General features: G+C 34.7%; 3 protein-coding genes across 3 annotated transcripts; 2 read left to right on the top strand and 1 right to left on the bottom strand.

Annotated features, from left to right (window-relative positions):
• The first annotated feature begins 2,936 nt into the window (after nucleotides 1–2,936).
• On the top strand, nucleotides 2,937–6,517 carry LOC133675931 (nucleolar protein 56-like). Its single transcript, XM_062097491.1, has 8 exons — nucleotides 2,937–3,297; nucleotides 3,891–4,105; nucleotides 4,219–4,376; nucleotides 4,471–4,658; nucleotides 4,744–4,996; nucleotides 5,226–5,374; nucleotides 5,455–5,589; nucleotides 5,877–6,517. The coding sequence occupies exons 1-8, from the start codon at nucleotides 3,093–3,095 to the stop codon at nucleotides 6,233–6,235; spliced, it is 1,662 nt and encodes a 553-aa protein (XP_061953475.1). The 5' UTR covers nucleotides 2,937–3,092; the 3' UTR covers nucleotides 6,236–6,517.
• Nucleotides 6,518–8,040: 1,523 nt separating this feature from the next.
• Nucleotides 8,041–11,923, top strand: LOC133675803 (adenylate kinase 4-like). Its single transcript, XM_062097285.1, has 6 exons — nucleotides 8,041–8,335; nucleotides 9,778–9,923; nucleotides 10,026–10,145; nucleotides 10,298–10,465; nucleotides 11,178–11,267; nucleotides 11,638–11,923. The coding sequence occupies exons 1-6, from the start codon at nucleotides 8,212–8,214 to the stop codon at nucleotides 11,737–11,739; spliced, it is 750 nt and encodes a 249-aa protein (XP_061953269.1). The 5' UTR covers nucleotides 8,041–8,211; the 3' UTR covers nucleotides 11,740–11,923.
• Nucleotides 11,924–12,278: 355 nt separating this feature from the next.
• Nucleotides 12,279–17,621, bottom strand: LOC133675802 (probable aspartyl aminopeptidase). Its single transcript, XM_062097284.1, has 11 exons — nucleotides 17,449–17,621; nucleotides 17,196–17,331; nucleotides 16,728–16,806; nucleotides 16,334–16,536; nucleotides 16,108–16,180; nucleotides 15,260–15,379; nucleotides 14,992–15,147; nucleotides 13,997–14,170; nucleotides 13,345–13,419; nucleotides 13,130–13,270; nucleotides 12,279–12,658 (listed from the first exon to the last, which is right to left on the bottom strand). The coding sequence occupies exons 1-11, from the start codon at nucleotides 17,537–17,539 to the stop codon at nucleotides 12,437–12,439; spliced, it is 1,470 nt and encodes a 489-aa protein (XP_061953268.1). The 5' UTR covers nucleotides 17,540–17,621; the 3' UTR covers nucleotides 12,279–12,436.
• Nucleotides 17,622–17,790: the final 169 nt, after the last annotated feature.

The raw sequence follows: 17,790 nt of genomic DNA, 5'->3' as shown, positions 1-17,790 counted from the left end.
ATTTATCAAGATACTCAATTGACCCCACCCCAACTCATTAAATTACAAAAAAAAAAAACCAACAACAAAATGATAGAAATACCCTTTAACCTAAGGTTAAATTATTTGACATAAAGGGCATCAAAGTCTTTTTACTATATAACAAAAATTAAAATTACAGAAAGGCCTATCATCAATTATTTTTTTTTTCATTCCAGGTATAGATAGGTTATTTAGTTGCACTTTTTTTCCATGAAAATAAAAAATAAATCCATGGTAGAAGCAAAAGATCTATTTCTTTTAAGGATAGTGATATAAATTTACTGTACAGTTAAGATGCAAAATACTCGTATTGCTCCCCATCAATTTTAGAACATTAAAATTATTTTATTGCAAAACTATTTTATCCCTAGACAATGGGCTAAGAGGGTTTTTTTTCTTAGTCAGCAAGGATAAAACATTGTTTCCATCTACAATAAACTAAAATTAGGTGAACAATATATATTTTTTTCTAGTTTATTTTTTAATTTATTGATTGGACTAGGATGTGATCTAGCGTGTTTGTTATGTTAAAGAACCATCTCAACTCAATAGCTTAAACTTTTAGGTGAGATCCCAATATATGATTTATATTATTCTCTAATACACTCCATCAAGTAAAAGTTATTTAGACTTGAAACTTGCACAGGACCACATTACCATATCTTTGATTTTTATCAAATAAATAGGGATGGTGAGATTCAAACTCGTGACCGCTTAGTCATTAAAGCTCTGATATCATGTTAAAAAATCATCTCAACCCAATAGCTTAAATTTTTAAGTGAGATTTCAAGATATAATTTATATTATTCTCTAACATGTTAATGGGTGAAATAATAAATTATTTTCTGCAAAAATATTTTTAGTTTGCAAATTATCAATGGGGGCGAATTATTTTTAGTCTGCAAAACCAGAAATTAGATTGCAAAATAAAAAACTAAGAAAAAATCTCTCTCAGACAGAGAGATAAAATCACCCACCACTCTGGTTCAATTCGAGATGGCATGGAACAAAGTTAAAAGAAGCAGTCGTCAACTGGATGCGTTTTCTACAAGGATCGTCATGCTTTGAGAAAAATCAGGGAGGCTGGGTGGACATGTGGTGGAGATCTAGTGAACTGCTGATGTGGAGACGAGGAGCAATGCAATTGGTAGGCTCGGGCCTTACACCCCCGACCACATGGTTCATGTCGTAGAATTTGAGGCAAGACCCATGAAAGACACGTACCTGAAGCCCTGATGGGCCACGAAGCTCATTTGGTGCTTTGATGTAGATCGCATCCTCTCGGGTCTGAGCAGCAGACCATACGACTAATTTTAGATCCGGTCTAGTGACCAGCCCAGTCCAATACCGGATTCTTTGATACTATAACGCAAATAATTACATTGAAATCACATCACATGAGTAACTAACTATACGTGTTGTAGGTATATTTTATTTGAGCAAGGAACTCCTTTATACATAAAAAAAACAACAACAAATATTGTAATATATTAGTGTTTGTAGCATAAAAAAACTAATCCTATAATATTAAAATATAAATATTAGTATACAAGATCCAAAATCTTATCAAGTTTTAATTCTTTGGATTTTTTTAAACTCTAAATTATTATTGATGTTGTTCAGTATAAATAATAAAAATATAAATAGATTGTGGATTTTCATATTTTACTTTTAAATTGGTCCCAGTATCTAAAAGAATCATTTAAACAAAATTATCCATAAAAAATCTATCCATGCTTATATTTCTAATTCATATTCATCCATGGGAAATTAAAATTAACAAATTATATCATAATTTAGTAAAATATTATATTAAAACTTAGTTATTTTCTTGTAGAGGATAGTTGGTTATTGTCTTGTGTTATCTTTGATATTTTAGATAAAATAATTTATACCCCTTGACAGGCTCTACTAATGTTAAAAAGAATTTTTTTTTTATTGGAAGCTTACATAATCATTAATTTTAGGGCCAGTAAAATTAACCGAGGTGTCCATAAACTGACCTGGACACCCACATTAATAATAATAAAAAAAAAAATCTCATTGCATGATCAAATGGTAACATAATTTTCATCATATATAATAAAAACATTCATTAAAATAAAAAGATTGAAAAAACTAGAATGATAAATAAAATTTATATTTGTCCATGTTATACATTAAATTTTTTATGAACAAGACACTCTTACAAATATTGTAATATAATAGAAATTCTGGTAAATGAAGATAGTTTAATTTTATAATATTAAAATATAAATATCAGTACAGACATTACTATCTTCATTTAGCAAAGTTCCAATGTTTTATCCAGTTTTATTTTTTCAAGAGATTGTCCAAGAGTTCTCAATTATAGATATTACTAAATATAAGAACTTAAAATAAAATAAAATAAAATAAAAAATAATTCTAGATCATAATCTATCATGTTCTTAATTTATATCCTATTACTTAAATTTATATCATAAATTCAAATTAAATTTATTTTAAAATAAAAAAAAATAATTTTTTAAATTGAAATGATTATTCACATGCACTCTAAAGAAAAAATAACACTCTTTTTTTTTTTCTAAATTTTGTTTTTGCTTAAAAAAACATAAAATTTTATGATATAAGAAATTCTGTTTCAATTTCAAATTGTATTTATAAGAAATTATTAAAGATCATATTTTTAAAGTTCTTGTATATATATATTTGTGTTTTGTATTTTTTGACTATTAACTATTAAATGAAATCATAAAAAACTCATAAAAATAGCTGAATAATTTTCTTGTGAAAAACATGCTTATATAACAAATGGTATATTCTGAACCCGAACCCGAACAACCCTGGCAACGAATCCACACCACCAATTTAGACGAGGCCCGACCCATGGCCACCATCAACCCTAATTCGCCTTTATAAAAACACCAAGCAAAAACCCATCATACCCCCTCTCCCTCTTTAACTCTTCATATCCCACCAAGCTATGCCTCACCATAAACCCTAAAACACATAAAACCCTACCCTTCCCTAACAACACAGCCACCGCTGACACCACCATCGCGGCCGCAAAACATCTCATTTCGTCAACAATGGCTTTGTATTTGCTTTACGAGACTTCATCAGGATACAGTCTTTTCCAAGCTAATGGTATTGATGAAATTGGACAAAACACCGAGGCTGTTAGGAACTCTGTTTCGGATCTTAACCGGTTTGGTAAGGTAGTGCAGCTCACTGCTTTTCACCCGTTCGAGTCTGCTCTTGATGCTCTCAACCAGATTAACTCTGTTTCTGAAGGTATAGCTTTTTTTAGGCCCCTTTTTTTTATATATATGTCCATGTTAATTGATTTCTTGGAAGTGGTTGGTTTTTGTAGGCTGTTTTATTTGAAGTAAGTTGAAAACAAGAAGAAAATGTCTTTGCTCTTTTTTTCAAGTAGTAATTACCTTGTTCATATATGTTTCTGATGGTGAATGGACTTGATTAATCTTTGTGGTTGCTGTTCTTCGGTTGTTCTAGCGGTCAGTTAACGCTTTATGAACTGGGTAGACGGCGTCGTTGTTCTGATAGATAGTTGTGCTTGCTTTGTTTTTTTAAAACTGGGTTTTTTGGTTCTTGAGAGGCCCTGTCTTTATTGGTTGGTTGGGGGGAAACTGTGTCTAAAGAAAGAAAGCAAATCACGTGTAGAAAATGTCTTAATTGATAATTTTTCGTCACTGATAAAGTAAGAGTAATTAACTTTGCTGCGGTTTCACTGGATGAATTGCTTGTTTTGTGTTATACGAGATATTAAATGACAGATATTAGAGATGTAATTGGCTCTCTTTGGTTCCATATTTAAATTTTCGTTGTTAGTTCATGTCTGGTTTGTTATTGGTCTTTGTTTGCAGGTATCATGACTGATGAATTGAGAAACTTTTTGGAGCTTAATCTCCCAAAAGTCAAGGAGGGAAAGAAGGCAAAGTTTAGTTTGGGAGTTGCTGAGCCAAAGATCGGGTCCCATATCTTTGAGGTGACAAAACTTCCTTGCCAAAGTAATGACTTTGTTCATGAGCTTCTTCGCGGTGTAAGATTACATTTTGAAAGGTTCATCAAGGACTTGAAGGTTTGCATTTCTTCAGATTCATGCTTTTCTTTTTTAAAAGCTTTCCTGTTGTTTGCTTTCATGAGTATGTTTCTCACAATTTTATTCTTTTCCTCCCTAATCCCTTTATGCAGCCTGGTGACTTGGAGAAAGCCCAGCTTGGTCTGGGACACAGTTACAGCAGAGCAAAAGTGAAGTTCAATGTTAACCGAGTTGACAATATGGTTATTCAAGCAATTTTCCTTCTTGATACTCTTGATAAGGATGTCAATTCATTTGCAATGAGAGTCAGGTTTGTGATTGATTTTTATACCAAAGTGCTGTCTGCATTATTTGGAATTTGTATCAATCTAGCTGTATCTCCTCTAACACTTAAGTTCCTACAGAGAATGGTATTCTTGGCATTTCCCTGAATTAGCGAAGATCGTCAATGACAACTATCTCTATGCCAAACTTGCAAAGTTCATTGATGACAAGTCCAAGTTGTCTGAAGACAAACTCCCAGAACTAACCGACTTACTTGGAGATGAAGATAAAGCAAAGGAGGTTGTAGAAGCTGCCAAAGCATCAATGGGTAGAATTCTTATTTGTATATTACATGTCAGCCAATGTTTAATCCTGTCTCATATTCGACTCACCTTTTTCTTTCCCTTTTGCAGGGCAAGACTTGTCCCCCATTGACTTGATTAATGTCCAGCAATTTGCTCAGAGGGTAATGGACCTCTCTGAGTACAGGAAGAAGCTCCATGAATATCTAATTACAAAAATGAATGATATTGCTCCCAATTTGGCTTCCTTGATTGGTGAAATGGTTGGGGCTCGTTTGATTTCTCATGCTGGCAGTCTCACAAATCTGGCCAAGTGCCCTTCTTCCACCCTTCAGATCCTTGGTGCTGAGAAGGCACTCTTCAGGTGTTTTTCCATTGCTAGTATTCTCTGAATATGACATAACTACATCATATAATTATGAATAACACTTGTCCTTTTCTATTGCTTCACAAAACTCCAAATAGTATTTAGAGTTTTGCTCCCTTTGGAACATGTGTACTGTTATCTGTTCTGTTAATGTTTTTCCCCTAAAAGATTCTTCCATGTAGATTTTGAGTTCCAAATATTCACCTTTATGATGGTTTGTTCTTAGGGCACTTAAAACTCGTGGAAACACACCAAAATATGGTTTGATTTTCCATTCATCTTTTATTGGTCGCGCATCTGCTCGCAACAAGGGACGCATGGCTCGCTATCTTGCAAACAAGTGTTCTATTGCATCTCGCATTGATTGTTTTTCTGGTAAATTTCAAAGTTTTTCATAAATTGGGTGACTATTTCAACTCTCTAGAATTAGCTTATTTTTGCATCTTGTGTTGCAGAGAACGGGACAACTGTTTTTGGGGAGAAACTAAGAGAACAAGTTGAGGAGAGATTGGATTTCTATGACAAGGGTGTTGCACCTCGTAAAAACATTGATGTGATGAAAGCTGCAATTGAAAGTACTGAAAATAAAGGTATCAACCTGAGTGAAAATGATGCTGTTTTATATATATATGCCTTCAAAAAATTTGGTTTTCTGTTGGAAGTGTTTCCATAGCATCTTCAGTTGCATTGTTAACATGCAAATATCATTTGATGAACAACCTATGTGTGTTCCTGGCTGTAAGTTTTACTTGCCACATCCATTTCATAATTGTTCTTTAAAAATGACCTGTTTAATTCGTTGACATTTGTGCTTTCACAGTTTTCATTTCTTGATATTGATGGTTTACTTTGTGTTTTTAATTGTTGGATTCTCTAGATACTGATATGGAAACTGAGGAAGCAACTACTGTTCCTTCTGCAAAGAAAAGCAAGAAAAAGAAATCAAAATCTGATGCTGCAGAGAATAGTGAGCTTATGGCTGAAGACAAACCAACAGTAAATGGAGGTGCTTCAGAGGATGCTAAATCGGAGAAGAAGAAGAAAAAGGAGAAGAGAAAATTGGAGCAGGAGCAGGCTGTTGAGAAGTCAAATGGTACTAACGGGGTTGAAGCTGAGGAGGATGGTACTTCCACAAAGAAGAAAAAGAAGAAGAGTAAGGATCAAGATGGAGAGGATCTGCAAGATGCCAGTGACATGAAAAAGAAAAGGAAGAAGAAGTCAAAAGGTGAAGAGTAGTGAGTTTTGATAACTGTTTGATGTATCCGAGTTGCTGTTAATTGTGTAGAACTGGCCTTCTGTTCACTGTGATCTCTCCACAAATTATGTTAAGATTAGATGCCTTTAGATCTCTACAAATTATGAATTGTAGCCCTAGTTTTGGTTTTGTGTTGATTAATCTGAATTATCTTGGTTTTTTGTCCTCTGGATCTGTGTTGTTGTAGTAGGATGATGATGATATCCATGACCAGCCAATATGTTGCGGTCCTGGAGATATATATTTTTGTGGTTTTAAGTTGAGATGGTTTATGCTATAATGCCTTTACCAACTCTATGGAGATTCAGGGGCATTTTTTTTTAATATTTTTATATTATTTTGACATGATTAAAAATTAACTTCTTTAAAATATTTTAAAAAGCAATTGAATTCACAATATTTTAGTGTATATATTGAAGGTTTAGAGTATTTATTTGGTGTTGTTATAATAGTTGTTTTTTAAATTATTTTTTAAAAAATATGTTGAATTAATATTTTTTATTTTTTAAAATTTATTTTTGATATTAATATATAAAAATAATTCGAAAATATTTTTAAGTCGAAGAAAAAAATAATAAAATTTTTTTAAGGTATTTTCAAAATATAAAAATAAAGAGGTTGTTACAAGAGCAGGTGGGTCGACCTCTATTCTCAACAATAAAAGGTTGATTTGGAGGTTGGCGGGTCTCCATTGCAGCTATCAAAAGCAACTCTTTGCTTCAGTTTGGTACGAATAAAAAATTAATGCGTGGAAATCAATGGTGTTGACCTGTGATTGTTGTTTGATCTCGCGGCATCGGTACCCCATTTTGCAGGCGAGCTGCGAGCATGAAGCTGTCCACTGCTGTTTTTTAAGAGTTTGCTGTTGAGGCGGTCGCTTTTTTCTAGGACCGCCGCCTTGCACGGCTGCATTGCTAGCGTTGTGAAACCGGCTTTTTTAAAGAGATGTCGGGGGCTGTGGCCTGTAGAAAAATAAGACAACTTGCAGGGCTCGAGATTGAATGTTTCAACCCCACCAAACTGTGATGCCTAATGCATGGAAAATATTGCGAGAACTTATTGTGTAAATATAATTATTTATTTGTTTTCAATCATATTTTGATAACTTTTTTAACTTATTTTCTCTCATTAAAACGTAATGCCTCACTATACAATCATCATTAGAACTTGTCATGTACTAATTTAATAGAGTAATCAAAGGTTGCACTGAAATCATGATTACATTTCATGCCACCAAACATGCCATAAGTCAATCAATTACACAAACAAAAACAAAATCAGGACTTTGCTTCTAGCTGGTTGCATCCTAGTAAAAAAAATTAATTTTTTTAAATTTTTTTAGATTATATTAATATACTAATATCAAATATTATTTTTTAAAAAATAAAAAATATTATTTTAATATATTCTCGAGTAAAATATTTTAAAAATAATTTTCACTACACTCTCAACTCCCTCAAATTAATTTTTTATTTTACTTTTATATTTTTATTGCTTCAATTAGATTAATCTTTTTATTAAACACAAAAGGTATTAAGAAAAAATATTATAGTTGCAAGAGTTGACCGAGTGGTTAAAAAAGTTGACTATTTTCTCTTGATTTCTGGGGTTTAAAATTTTAGGCAAGCATATACATAAATGTATTAAATTCTCTTAAATACACTATGATATAAACTCTTTTTTTTGTAAAAAAAAAAAAGAAACAAAGAAAAGAATTGAAGAAAAAAAGGGAGGGCAGAAGAGTAATTTAGAGAAGTGGGAGGACTTAAGAGGAGACCAGAACAGAAGTACTTGAAGTTGAAGCCTTGGAAGGTCCGAACGGTTAACACAAGAACACACCTACCTTTCTCATTTTCACAGCCACACCCCTCTGCCTATAAACCCTCTACCCCCTCCTTTCTGTTTCACTACAATTAAAATCCTAAACGAAACAAGACCCCTTCTCAACTAGACAAGAATGGCAGGCAGTGCAGCAGCAGTAGCAGCAAACTTGGAAGATGTGCCATCACTGGATCTCATGAGTGAGCTCCTCCGTCGCATGAAGTGTTCTGACAAACCCGACAAGCGTCTCATACTCATCGGTTTGTCTCATTTTTTACTCTTCCACTTTCCCTCTCTCCACATTACAAGTAAACTACGCACCTTGTTTTGTTTATGTAGCATGATGTGCATTTCCTGAAGTTTTGGTCTTTCTTGGTTTTTAATTCCAGGGTGCATTCAGATCCAGGAACTCTTTGTGGTTTTTTTGTGCTGAGATGTTTTCTTTTGTTTTTTACTATGCACTGTTTGCTTAGTTGCTGAGGTAATTGAGGAAAAGGAAAAGGAAAAGATTAGAGTTTTTTTTTTTTTTACTGTTGCTTTAGTTGAGAAGTGGGGTTTTGGTTTTTGGCGTGTTCATAGAGTTGGGAATTTGAGGACATATTAAAGAAACCTTCTTTACGGGGCAATTTTAGACGCGCGAATGATTTTTCCGGTTTTTGTGCTTTTGATTACATTGAGATGCTGTATTTAATGAATGTAAAACTAGAATTACTTTTCTTAGATACTTTGTGCCCTCTTTGTTTCGCAAGTCAAGTCATGTCAATCTTTGGCTATATTTTCAAAATTGAATTGAAGGTTGATGATGCTGCGTGGTAGAAAGAAGATTTGCAGTGTTTATGGCCAGTTTTGTTTTGAATAGTTAATGTTCTGAGACTCACAAGATGGAATTTTGACATTTCTTGTTAAAATGGGGGCATTTCTAAAAAAATATATTGCAAAATCTTTTTGAATTCAGAGAGTTCACCACGTCGATCTTCACTCATCATCTTTTACACGTTTAATCTGGAAATTTAACGTCTTTCCATTCAGTGGAAATGCTTTGAGACAATGGCATGATCGTCCTTTTCTCAACGTTAGTAGATAAAGGTTTTGTTTGATTTCTTTGCATCAAACCTTTTTATTTTCTTTTATTGTAACTCTGTATGAAGAATCTTTTCTCCAAAATTAGTCTTGGCTTATTTTCATTCTTGCCCCAAAAATTCTTATCTGTTAACTTTCTCAGTGACACATAACAGACCCAATTGGGGCTTTTCTGGTTTCTATATGATTGCCTGTTTTAGCATCTTGCTTGTTTAAAAAAAAAACAAAAAAAAATTTTAGACTGCCTGCCTAGTTGGGAGTTAATATTTGAAATTAACACGGCTACTTTGAAATAAGCGTGATTAAATAATTAGAATTTGATTCAACTAGGAGGACAAAATGAATTGAATGAACTTGTGAATATTGAACTACTTTTTTGGTTAAACTTTCAAATCCACGATGTGCATCCTGTGATAATGTCATGTGCGCTGCATAATGCCCCGGCAATTGACCACCTCAGTACATACTCATGTAGTAACAAATGCATATTTTCTTATTCATATTATTTGGTGAAAACTTTCTATTGATTCCAGTATGTTTGTTAGCAACCAATCGGTCAATCAAACCCTGGCTTCGGTCAGAAGCTTCCATGGTTGTAATCTTTTAGTTTTGTGTTTGGCAGGCCCTCCTGGATCTGGAAAAGGTACTCAATCACCAATCATTAAGGATGAGTACTGTCTATGCCACTTGGCTACTGGTGATATGTTGAGAGCTGCTGTTGCTGCTAAAACCCCTCTTGGCATCAAGGCTAAGGAGGCAATGGAAAAGGTTGAATTTGCAACCATTCTTATCTTTCGGGATTCATCTTTGTTTATTTTTTCATAGTTCTGCTGGATTTAGCTAATGGAGTGTTTCGAATGGTTTTCTCAGGGGGAACTTGTTTCTGATGACTTGGTTGTTGGCATTATAGATGAAGCAATGAAGAAACCTTCATGTCAGAAAGGTTTCATTCTAGATGGATTTCCAAGGACTGTGGTCCAAGCACAGAAGGTATCGCTATCTAGTTGTATAATATATATGTGAGTTTGAATAAATATAAACATTTCAGAGTGTGTTCTTATATGTTTCTAGCATTGGACATATTCAATTGATTTTTTTGTAGATGTTTCTAACCATAAATTGTTTACCCTTTATGTGCACAGCTTGATGACATGCTTCAAAAGCAGGGAAGTAAAATTGATAAGGTGCTGAATTTTGCAATTGATGATGCAATTTTGGAGGAGAGGATCACGGGTCGCTGGATCCATCCTTCTAGTGGTAGAACCTACCATACAAAATTTGCACCTCCCAAGGCTCCTGGTGCTGATGATGTAAGGGAACATGAACGATCCTTCTCTTACATTTTTTTTGTTATCTCGTTTTATTTAATTGGATTTTCGGATGTATATATTAATGATGGGAGAACATAGGGGAACTGAAACTGGTTAAAGGGTGTACATTTGTTGTAGATATCAATATTTTCAAAATATGGGAGTCTGTAAAAGCAATTGTGAATTGTTCTTGGTAATTATGATTGTCTACTTTTGATATTATTCTTATAGGTTGATTAGGCCAATAATGGATCTGACTTGTCAATATTTAGTCTAAGTGGCAGTGTCCTGTTTGTATAGCTGTAGAATGTCTATGGACAGGTTATTAAAAAAAAATATTGAAACAAGAGAATATTCGCGGTTTATGTTGTCCATTTATGTTTGACAAGGGGCTGGATATGTCAAGGGAAGGTAATATAGCCATGGATTATCTATCTTGACTAAAACCCTTGATCAAGACATCGGTGGCGTCGAATTAGGTAATTTAAGAGAGGTAGTAGAAAATTGTTCACAGGGAATCCATTCGGCACCCGCATTTGAGGTGTGCTGGTTTGTGAAATTGTTAAATAATCAAGGTTATTTGAATATGGTTGAGACTGTTTCTTATACATGTTTTCCACAGTGATCACTGTGCTAGCTGCATCAATGTTTTTGCAAGTCAGCAGATGAAAGTATGTTCACAAACTTGCTTCTTTCTTTTGATTTCTTGAAGGTAACTGGAGAGCCTTTGATTCAACGCAAAGATGATACTGCCGCTGTTCTCAAGTCAAGGCTGGAGGCATTTCACAAGCAAACTGAACCGGTAAGCTTTCTGGCTTTATTTCAGTACCTTTGGTGACATGAGATGGGGTTGGATTCAATCACCTAGTCACCCACAACAAAAGGGATGATGATCCAACTCTTCTCATAGTATTTACTTCTCCCTACTTATAGGACAACTATTTTCATGCATGTTTGGTATCGCATTTATTTTCATGGATGATTACCACGTGTTTGGATAGTTTTGGATAGTATCGAGCCACGCGAATCACCTCTTTTGGTTTTAGCCATATGATGTGCCTATGCATCTAGATTTCATCTCCATTTGTAATCCTGACCATGTCTTGCCAGATCGACGTGTCTTAGTTCTGTCCTACTGAAATCTGATGGTATTCTGGATGCTGGGAATGCAGGTTATTGATTATTATAAGAAGAAAGGTGCTGTTGCAGAGCTTCATGCAGAGAAACCTCCAAAGGAGGTTACAACTGAGGTTAAGAAAGTGCTTTCCTCTTGAGACGGAGGCCCCTTCGACCCTTGACTTCAGTGGATTTTCTGTTCTTATGTACTAGACATGTTTTCACACAAGCTGATCATTTAGCTCCCCTCGTATTTTGTTTGCAAATTGCCGGCGCTGCCTTTTGTCATTGAGGTAATAACTGAGTTCACGTTGAAATAAAAGATACTACAGGGTTGCCTTATTTTCTTTCTTTATCGGTGTTGGTTTTATCAGTGGAGACGCTCTTATGCAGCAGGGTTTTTATTTTATTTTTAATTGCGGTGAAAAATAGAAAAACCGGCAGCATTTTGGGCGGGCGCCTATTTGGTAATTTGGTAAAAAATAGAAAAACCGGCAGACTCTTATGCAGCAGTCTGCTTCGAAAAGGCTCTATTTAAGTTAGGATGCGTGTTTAGGGTTAGGAAGTGAAAGGAACCCAAGTTAAAGGCTTAAATCCAAATGGGTTTGATCGGCCTGAAAGTGCTTCTGAAGCTGGCACCTTCCTCCTAAAGCTGAGGCATACATACTCTTTCAAATGTCAGCAGATAGTCTAATCGTAATTGAAAACACGACACCCCTTAAGAAACGCAATTCGATCCAACAATGTATCATTTACAACAAGTCGACATTAGCATTAGCGCACAAAGGATACTGAGCAGTTGTTTCATGAGTCTTTTGAAGTCGGTGACGTGCTGCATGGATGAGGTGCAGCGCCCTACATATCAACTGTAATCTTAGCATCCAGATGAGAGATATCCTGGAAAAATGCCTTGAAATGCTCATAGGAATACTTGACATCATCAACAGAACACATTTCTCTTATACTGTGCATCGATAGTTGTGGAGCACCAACGTCAACAGTACGAATCCCAACACCACTAGCTAGGATTGGACCGATAGTTGAACCACAGCCCATGTCATTTCGGACCACAAAATCCTGCATTTACAGTGATTTCATGATAATTAATTCTTCTACCAATTACTGAATTGCTACTACCTTGGGCTGCATGCCTTTCAGCATACAATCTCCATTTCACTGGCTATATTTTCCGTGCCAATGGTGAAAAAAATTAGAAAATTCAAAGTCAGAGCAGCCATTTGTTGTATTTTGATTTGTGATAGATATATTTCGTCCCCTGAGTACAAAGAATTAAGGACTCAAAAATCAGTGTGAGAATGCATCTGGTGACAATTTTTTCCCCTCATTTTGACTATCGAATGTCATCAATGCTTGAAATCACATTGTTTAGAAAGAATGATGGGGAACAAATTGGACAGAACCATGCTTGTCCAAATTCTTATATAGAATAAAATAATTCATCTCAATCAAATGATAACATTAGTTGTCAGAAATTCTGTTTGTTATCGTTGTTCAAAATCATGATATTTAAGTCGGCAGAAAACTGACCTGGGTGGGAAGGTTATGCTTCGTTGCTATCTCCCTAAATAAAAAGCTAGTGATTGCATTTGTTGCGTAGCGCTGATTCGCGTTGTGTTTGATTACAAGCCCACCATGCAACTTGGGCTGATGATTTTCTTCATGCTTGTCCTAGAAACGAGATATCCCATGTTAGAACAGTCTGAAAGAACAACCCCATCTAAATGAGCAATGAGGCAATGTACCATATAATTAGGATGGAGGGCATGAGCCATGTCAGCAGATACAAGGAAACTCTTCTGGATTGCCTTTGGAAGCAGCTGAAAAGAAATCAAAGAAAAGAAACAATTATGATTATATGAATCAAACCGAGATTTAATTTCAAGATTAATATCCCACTCCTTTTGACCAAGCATCCCTAAATTTTGTTCCTTCACACGACCATGCGGGTTAAACCCATAAGTCCCAATTGATGTGATAGCCCTTCCCTATGCGGATGGACTGATATCAACATAACACGCAAATCTTAGGTGTAAAATTTACAAGAATCATTTCACTATTGCACACCTATCCAAATTAATCAGACAAGTGAAACATGAAAAAAACACTACTATGCTGGTAATTATGGTTAACTTTGTGACATAGACTTGTAATGAAGATGCATGAATAAAATGACTTCCAATAAAATAGAAACCAAAACTAATCCCTTTAATACTATAGCACTCAGATAATAAACTCAGCTCAGAAATCCAGAACACCCCCCAAATTGCCTCCCTACAGAGCTAGAAAGGAAGGAAGTCTTCTACCGCTCCTGTCTACCCCCTACAGCTTCCCTCCCTATTAAGTTTTTGTTTTTTTCCCTGAAGCAGAAGTCAGAGTCAGAAAAAAAAAAAGCACCTTGGAATCTGAGTTGAAAGAGCTTGTGATTCGTGACAGAGCATCTAACATGACAGGAGACCCGGCTCCTTGTGCTGAATCAGATCCTACCTCTTCATGGTCAAACAATGCCACCATCCTAACACCACTCTCATCCTCAAGGTCGCTTTCAGAAGATGTTGCATCTATCAGTGCCTGAAATCAAATTGAAATGGCACAAATAAGAATCAGTTTCTGTAGACCAGTGTTTCTCTTGTGCAAAAGTGAAAAGTAACAATAAATGTAGATGGGATAATAGCAGCCATTTTGATGCTGAATAACATGTAACTGAAGTACGTTGTCAACGCAACTTATAACAATTGTTCAGATGATTGCCAGTTTTGATCAATAACAAAATTTGAATCCATTGCCTCGCACACCCAAAGAAAGAAAACGGCAGTGGAAAAAATTAATTCTACCATTATAAATAATAACATAGCTTATACTCAAACAACACTAAAACTCATATTCAAACTTAATCCCATTATCTATAGTGAAACTCATTCTACCATAAACCAATACTAACTTCCAAAATATAAAAGTAGCTGAAACTCAAATAGGACAAACCTAAAGTTCAAACTTCAAGTGGAAAACGAAATCCACACAATCACTTTAGCCAAAAACGAATACAAACCAATACCTAATGCTCAGCACAAGCAAAGAAACTTTGAACTTGATTCACTCACTGCACAAGAGAGAACACTGTAGGTTCTGTGTTTAGTAGAGCAAAAGGCATCAGACAAACTTGTAGTTGAGAGATAGAAAGCCAGGGGAAATGGGATGTAATATCACCTAAATTGACATGATAACTTCAATATGACATGAGGTGGCATTCTTTGTTCAATAGGACAACAGCAAATCTTGTAGTCAGAAAATAGAAAGGCAATGCAGTAGTGATGAGATTGGCCTACAGGACCTGATATCATACAAACCAACATGATTTGCAACCTAACAACAGCCCATGTAGCAAGTAATACCTTCAGAGAGCAGAATGAGCTGCAGAGGTTATCGAGCCTTCCAGAGAAAATAAATTCCTTTGCAGCTCCAGCTATTACACTTGGTTGAGTATCGCATGCTTGTAATTCAAAGTCACATATATCATCTACTTTGCACCCAATCTGATTTGCAATCATCTAGAAGACAAGAAAGAAAATAACAGAACAGCCATAACTTAAATCAAAATTGTCAAAATAAACAGAAAAAAGGATAAAAGAAGAGATATTATTCTTGCTTCAGTTTACTAACCTCTAGTACAAGTGAGTGGTGCTTTGAGGAAATCGTTCCTTTATCAGATTTCTTCCCATCAGCTTGAACTTCTTCACTCTTAACTGGACCGTTTTCAGCGGCGGCCTTATTGAGCTCTGCCTGTAAAAAGAAGTTTGCTAATTGAGAACAGAAAATATTGCAACAATATAGAGACTTCATCTCATACACTAGTATCCTAAAGAAATATCCACTCTCTCACAATTAAGTAACCAAAATATTGCATGCTTACTAGTGATTTAGCATTAATGCTTGGAAATTTGAAAAGCATATAACTAACTTCTGTTCGTAAAGCAGTAATTAGTTGTCTAGCAGTAATCTTTGAGCTCAAAAGGCAAACAAAGGTTCTCTCTTTCTTAGTGTCAATTCTTTAAATGCATTAGGTGGCTTCAAGTTCAAGTTAAATCTATAAAAAATAGATATGGTCCATATTAAGAAGACACATAGTTTAGAGTGTCAAAGAAATCTATAGCTCTTCACATATATTGAAGAAAAAGTTGGATGAAAATAATTTATTCTAACTAACTAACTAAGGAAAAAAATCCTTTGTAGCGTAGGACACAATGTTCTCAAGGTTAGTGCTAAGATTTTTTATGATAAATTGCAGCGAATCTATTTTAAAATTTCATAAATCATAAAGGAATGTGTGCATCATGCTTAATGCCCATTTTATAGGAATATTATGTTTAGCACTAATAATTTGATTCATCATTATGTTGTTTTACAGCAAGAAACATATTTTGAACTGTAATTGTGGAAACTAGAATAAAAGCATAAATTCAAGTACACCAACAAACATATGAAAAAAAAATGTGTGATTCAAAGATTACCTTAATTGATGTTGCCAAGACAGGAAGAAGTTGACTCTGTGTGTTCACCTTAAATCCATCAGTATTAACAGTCCTGTTCAGAACATAACAACATGAAATATCATAACACCAAGCAAAGTAAAGATGAGACTACCCAATCCTAAACCCGTGAGAATCCCAGGCATTAATAGCATTATATAAAACAAGATCAAACAAGTAAAGAAAGTAATTTGTCTAGCTACCAAACCTCTCTAAGTGAATTGCAATTGTAGGGACACGCATAATGGGTTCCTCAATTCTAACTAGCCGATGTGAGTAGGAAACCGAACCACCCTTTTCTTCTTTTACAATCACCCTCCCTGCCACTGTCAAGTCACGGTCGAACCATGTATGCCACAAACCACCTCCATATGTTTGAACTCCAACCTCCAAAAACCCACCTTTCGTTACCTGACCAGTCAATCCATTCCCCAAACACCAAATTCATTAACTTACCCAACAAAGTGCACAATTTTCAAACAAAACCAGCAAATGATCAATACTTTGGACAAGTATCACCTTGGAAACATGCTTCAACAAAACCAACAAAGTGCACAATTTAAATAAAAACAAAAGAAAAGCAAAGTCAATTCGAATATCACCTTGGAAACAGGCTTCAACTTGAGACAAGGACTATCAGTGTGAGCACCAACTATATAAAATCCATTGCCTGCTACATATCTAAAAAATCAAAATAATGAAAAAAATATCAGCAATAAATAACTAATAAATAAAAATTAAATGCAATCCATTTCCTGTCACGATAACAACAACAAGAACAACAATAATAATTCATAAACAACTAAAACGAAGCAAAACAAAGGAGCTTGCTTTATCCATCGATAATCTGAAAAAATCTAAAATCTAAAAGATAACATACTTTTTATTGCTCAAAAGTAAAAACAAACCTCTTTTTTTAAAATAAAAAACATAAATTAAAAAAAGTTGACTTTTTAGTCTTATATAATTTGTAAACAACCAAATAAAGGAGCTTAACCTATCAGCTACAAAATAATTATTTTGCTGTGATTAAAAATAATAAATAAATAAAGAAGAAGAAGAAGACATACTTTTTACCAATAGCGAAGGCAAGGATGGTAGAGTGATTCCTGGTGAAGAAATAACGCTTTCCAGCTTCCAATTTCCAATCGTGTCTCTCTGAAACTTGCTCGTATCCTGCATTCTTCAATCTCCTCTTTGCCTCCTCTATCAAAATCAATCAGTCAAACATATTTTACTTTCATTTTTTTAAAAAAAGATCTAAAACAAACAGAATCTATCTGATATATATATATATATAGAGAGAGAGAGAGAGAGGGTTACCGACGGCATGAAAAGCTGTTGGAGAAGCGTTTAAGAACTCGATGAGATCAGAGGCAACGCAGTATTCTTGTTCTTTGTTATTATTTGCCATTTTTCCTTCTTCGTAGTATCAAAATCTGCTTTGCTCAGATGCTGTTTGAGTGTTTTCTTCTATTCTATGCTTGATTTTGTGTTTAGCGTGGGTATATATGGATTTGTCTGTGGATTGGGCGAGAGATTGCTAGTTGGGCTGTGGGGTGAAGCTTTAGAATAACTTATTATGTCTCATGGGCTGTGGCCCAATACACATACATGATGATGCTCTTTTTACACGCAACCTCTGTGGAAGTTGGAATACCCAAC

This window comes from Populus nigra, chromosome 16 (assembly GCF_951802175.1).
Source record: "Populus nigra chromosome 16, ddPopNigr1.1, whole genome shotgun sequence".
In the NCBI taxonomy this organism is placed as follows: domain Eukaryota; kingdom Viridiplantae; phylum Streptophyta; class Magnoliopsida; order Malpighiales; family Salicaceae; genus Populus; species Populus nigra.
The sequence above is the reverse complement of the archived record's forward strand: the minus strand, read 5'-3'. Positions and strand labels throughout refer to the sequence as shown.

Coding starts and splice junctions, on each gene's coding strand:
- LOC133675931 (XM_062097491.1), top strand. CDS start 3,093: ATGGCTTTGTATTTGCTTTACGAGACTTCATCAGGATACAGTCTTTTC. Junction 4,659..4,743: donor AGCTGCCAAAGCATCAATGG/GTAGAATTCTTA, acceptor TCCCTTTTGCAG/GGCAAGACTTGTCCCCCATT. Junction 4,997..5,225: donor GCTGAGAAGGCACTCTTCAG/GTGTTTTTCCAT, acceptor GTTTGTTCTTAG/GGCACTTAAAACTCGTGGAA.
- LOC133675803 (XM_062097285.1), top strand. CDS start 8,212: ATGGCAGGCAGTGCAGCAGCAGTAGCAGCAAACTTGGAAGATGTGCCA. Junction 8,336..9,777: donor CAAGCGTCTCATACTCATCG/GTTTGTCTCATT, acceptor TGTGTTTGGCAG/GCCCTCCTGGATCTGGAAAA. Junction 9,924..10,025: donor CTAAGGAGGCAATGGAAAAG/GTTGAATTTGCA, acceptor TGGTTTTCTCAG/GGGGAACTTGTTTCTGATGA.
- LOC133675802 (XM_062097284.1), bottom strand. CDS start 17,539: ATGGCAAATAATAACAAAGAACAAGAATACTGCGTTGCCTCTGATCTC. Junction 16,537..16,727: donor AGTTGAAGCCTGTTTCCAAG/GTGATATTCGAA, acceptor TTGACTGGTCAG/GTAACGAAAGGTGGGTTTTT. Junction 12,659..13,129: donor AGCATAACCTTCCCACCCAG/GTCAGTTTTCTG, acceptor CTGTAAATGCAG/GATTTTGTGGTCCGAAATGA.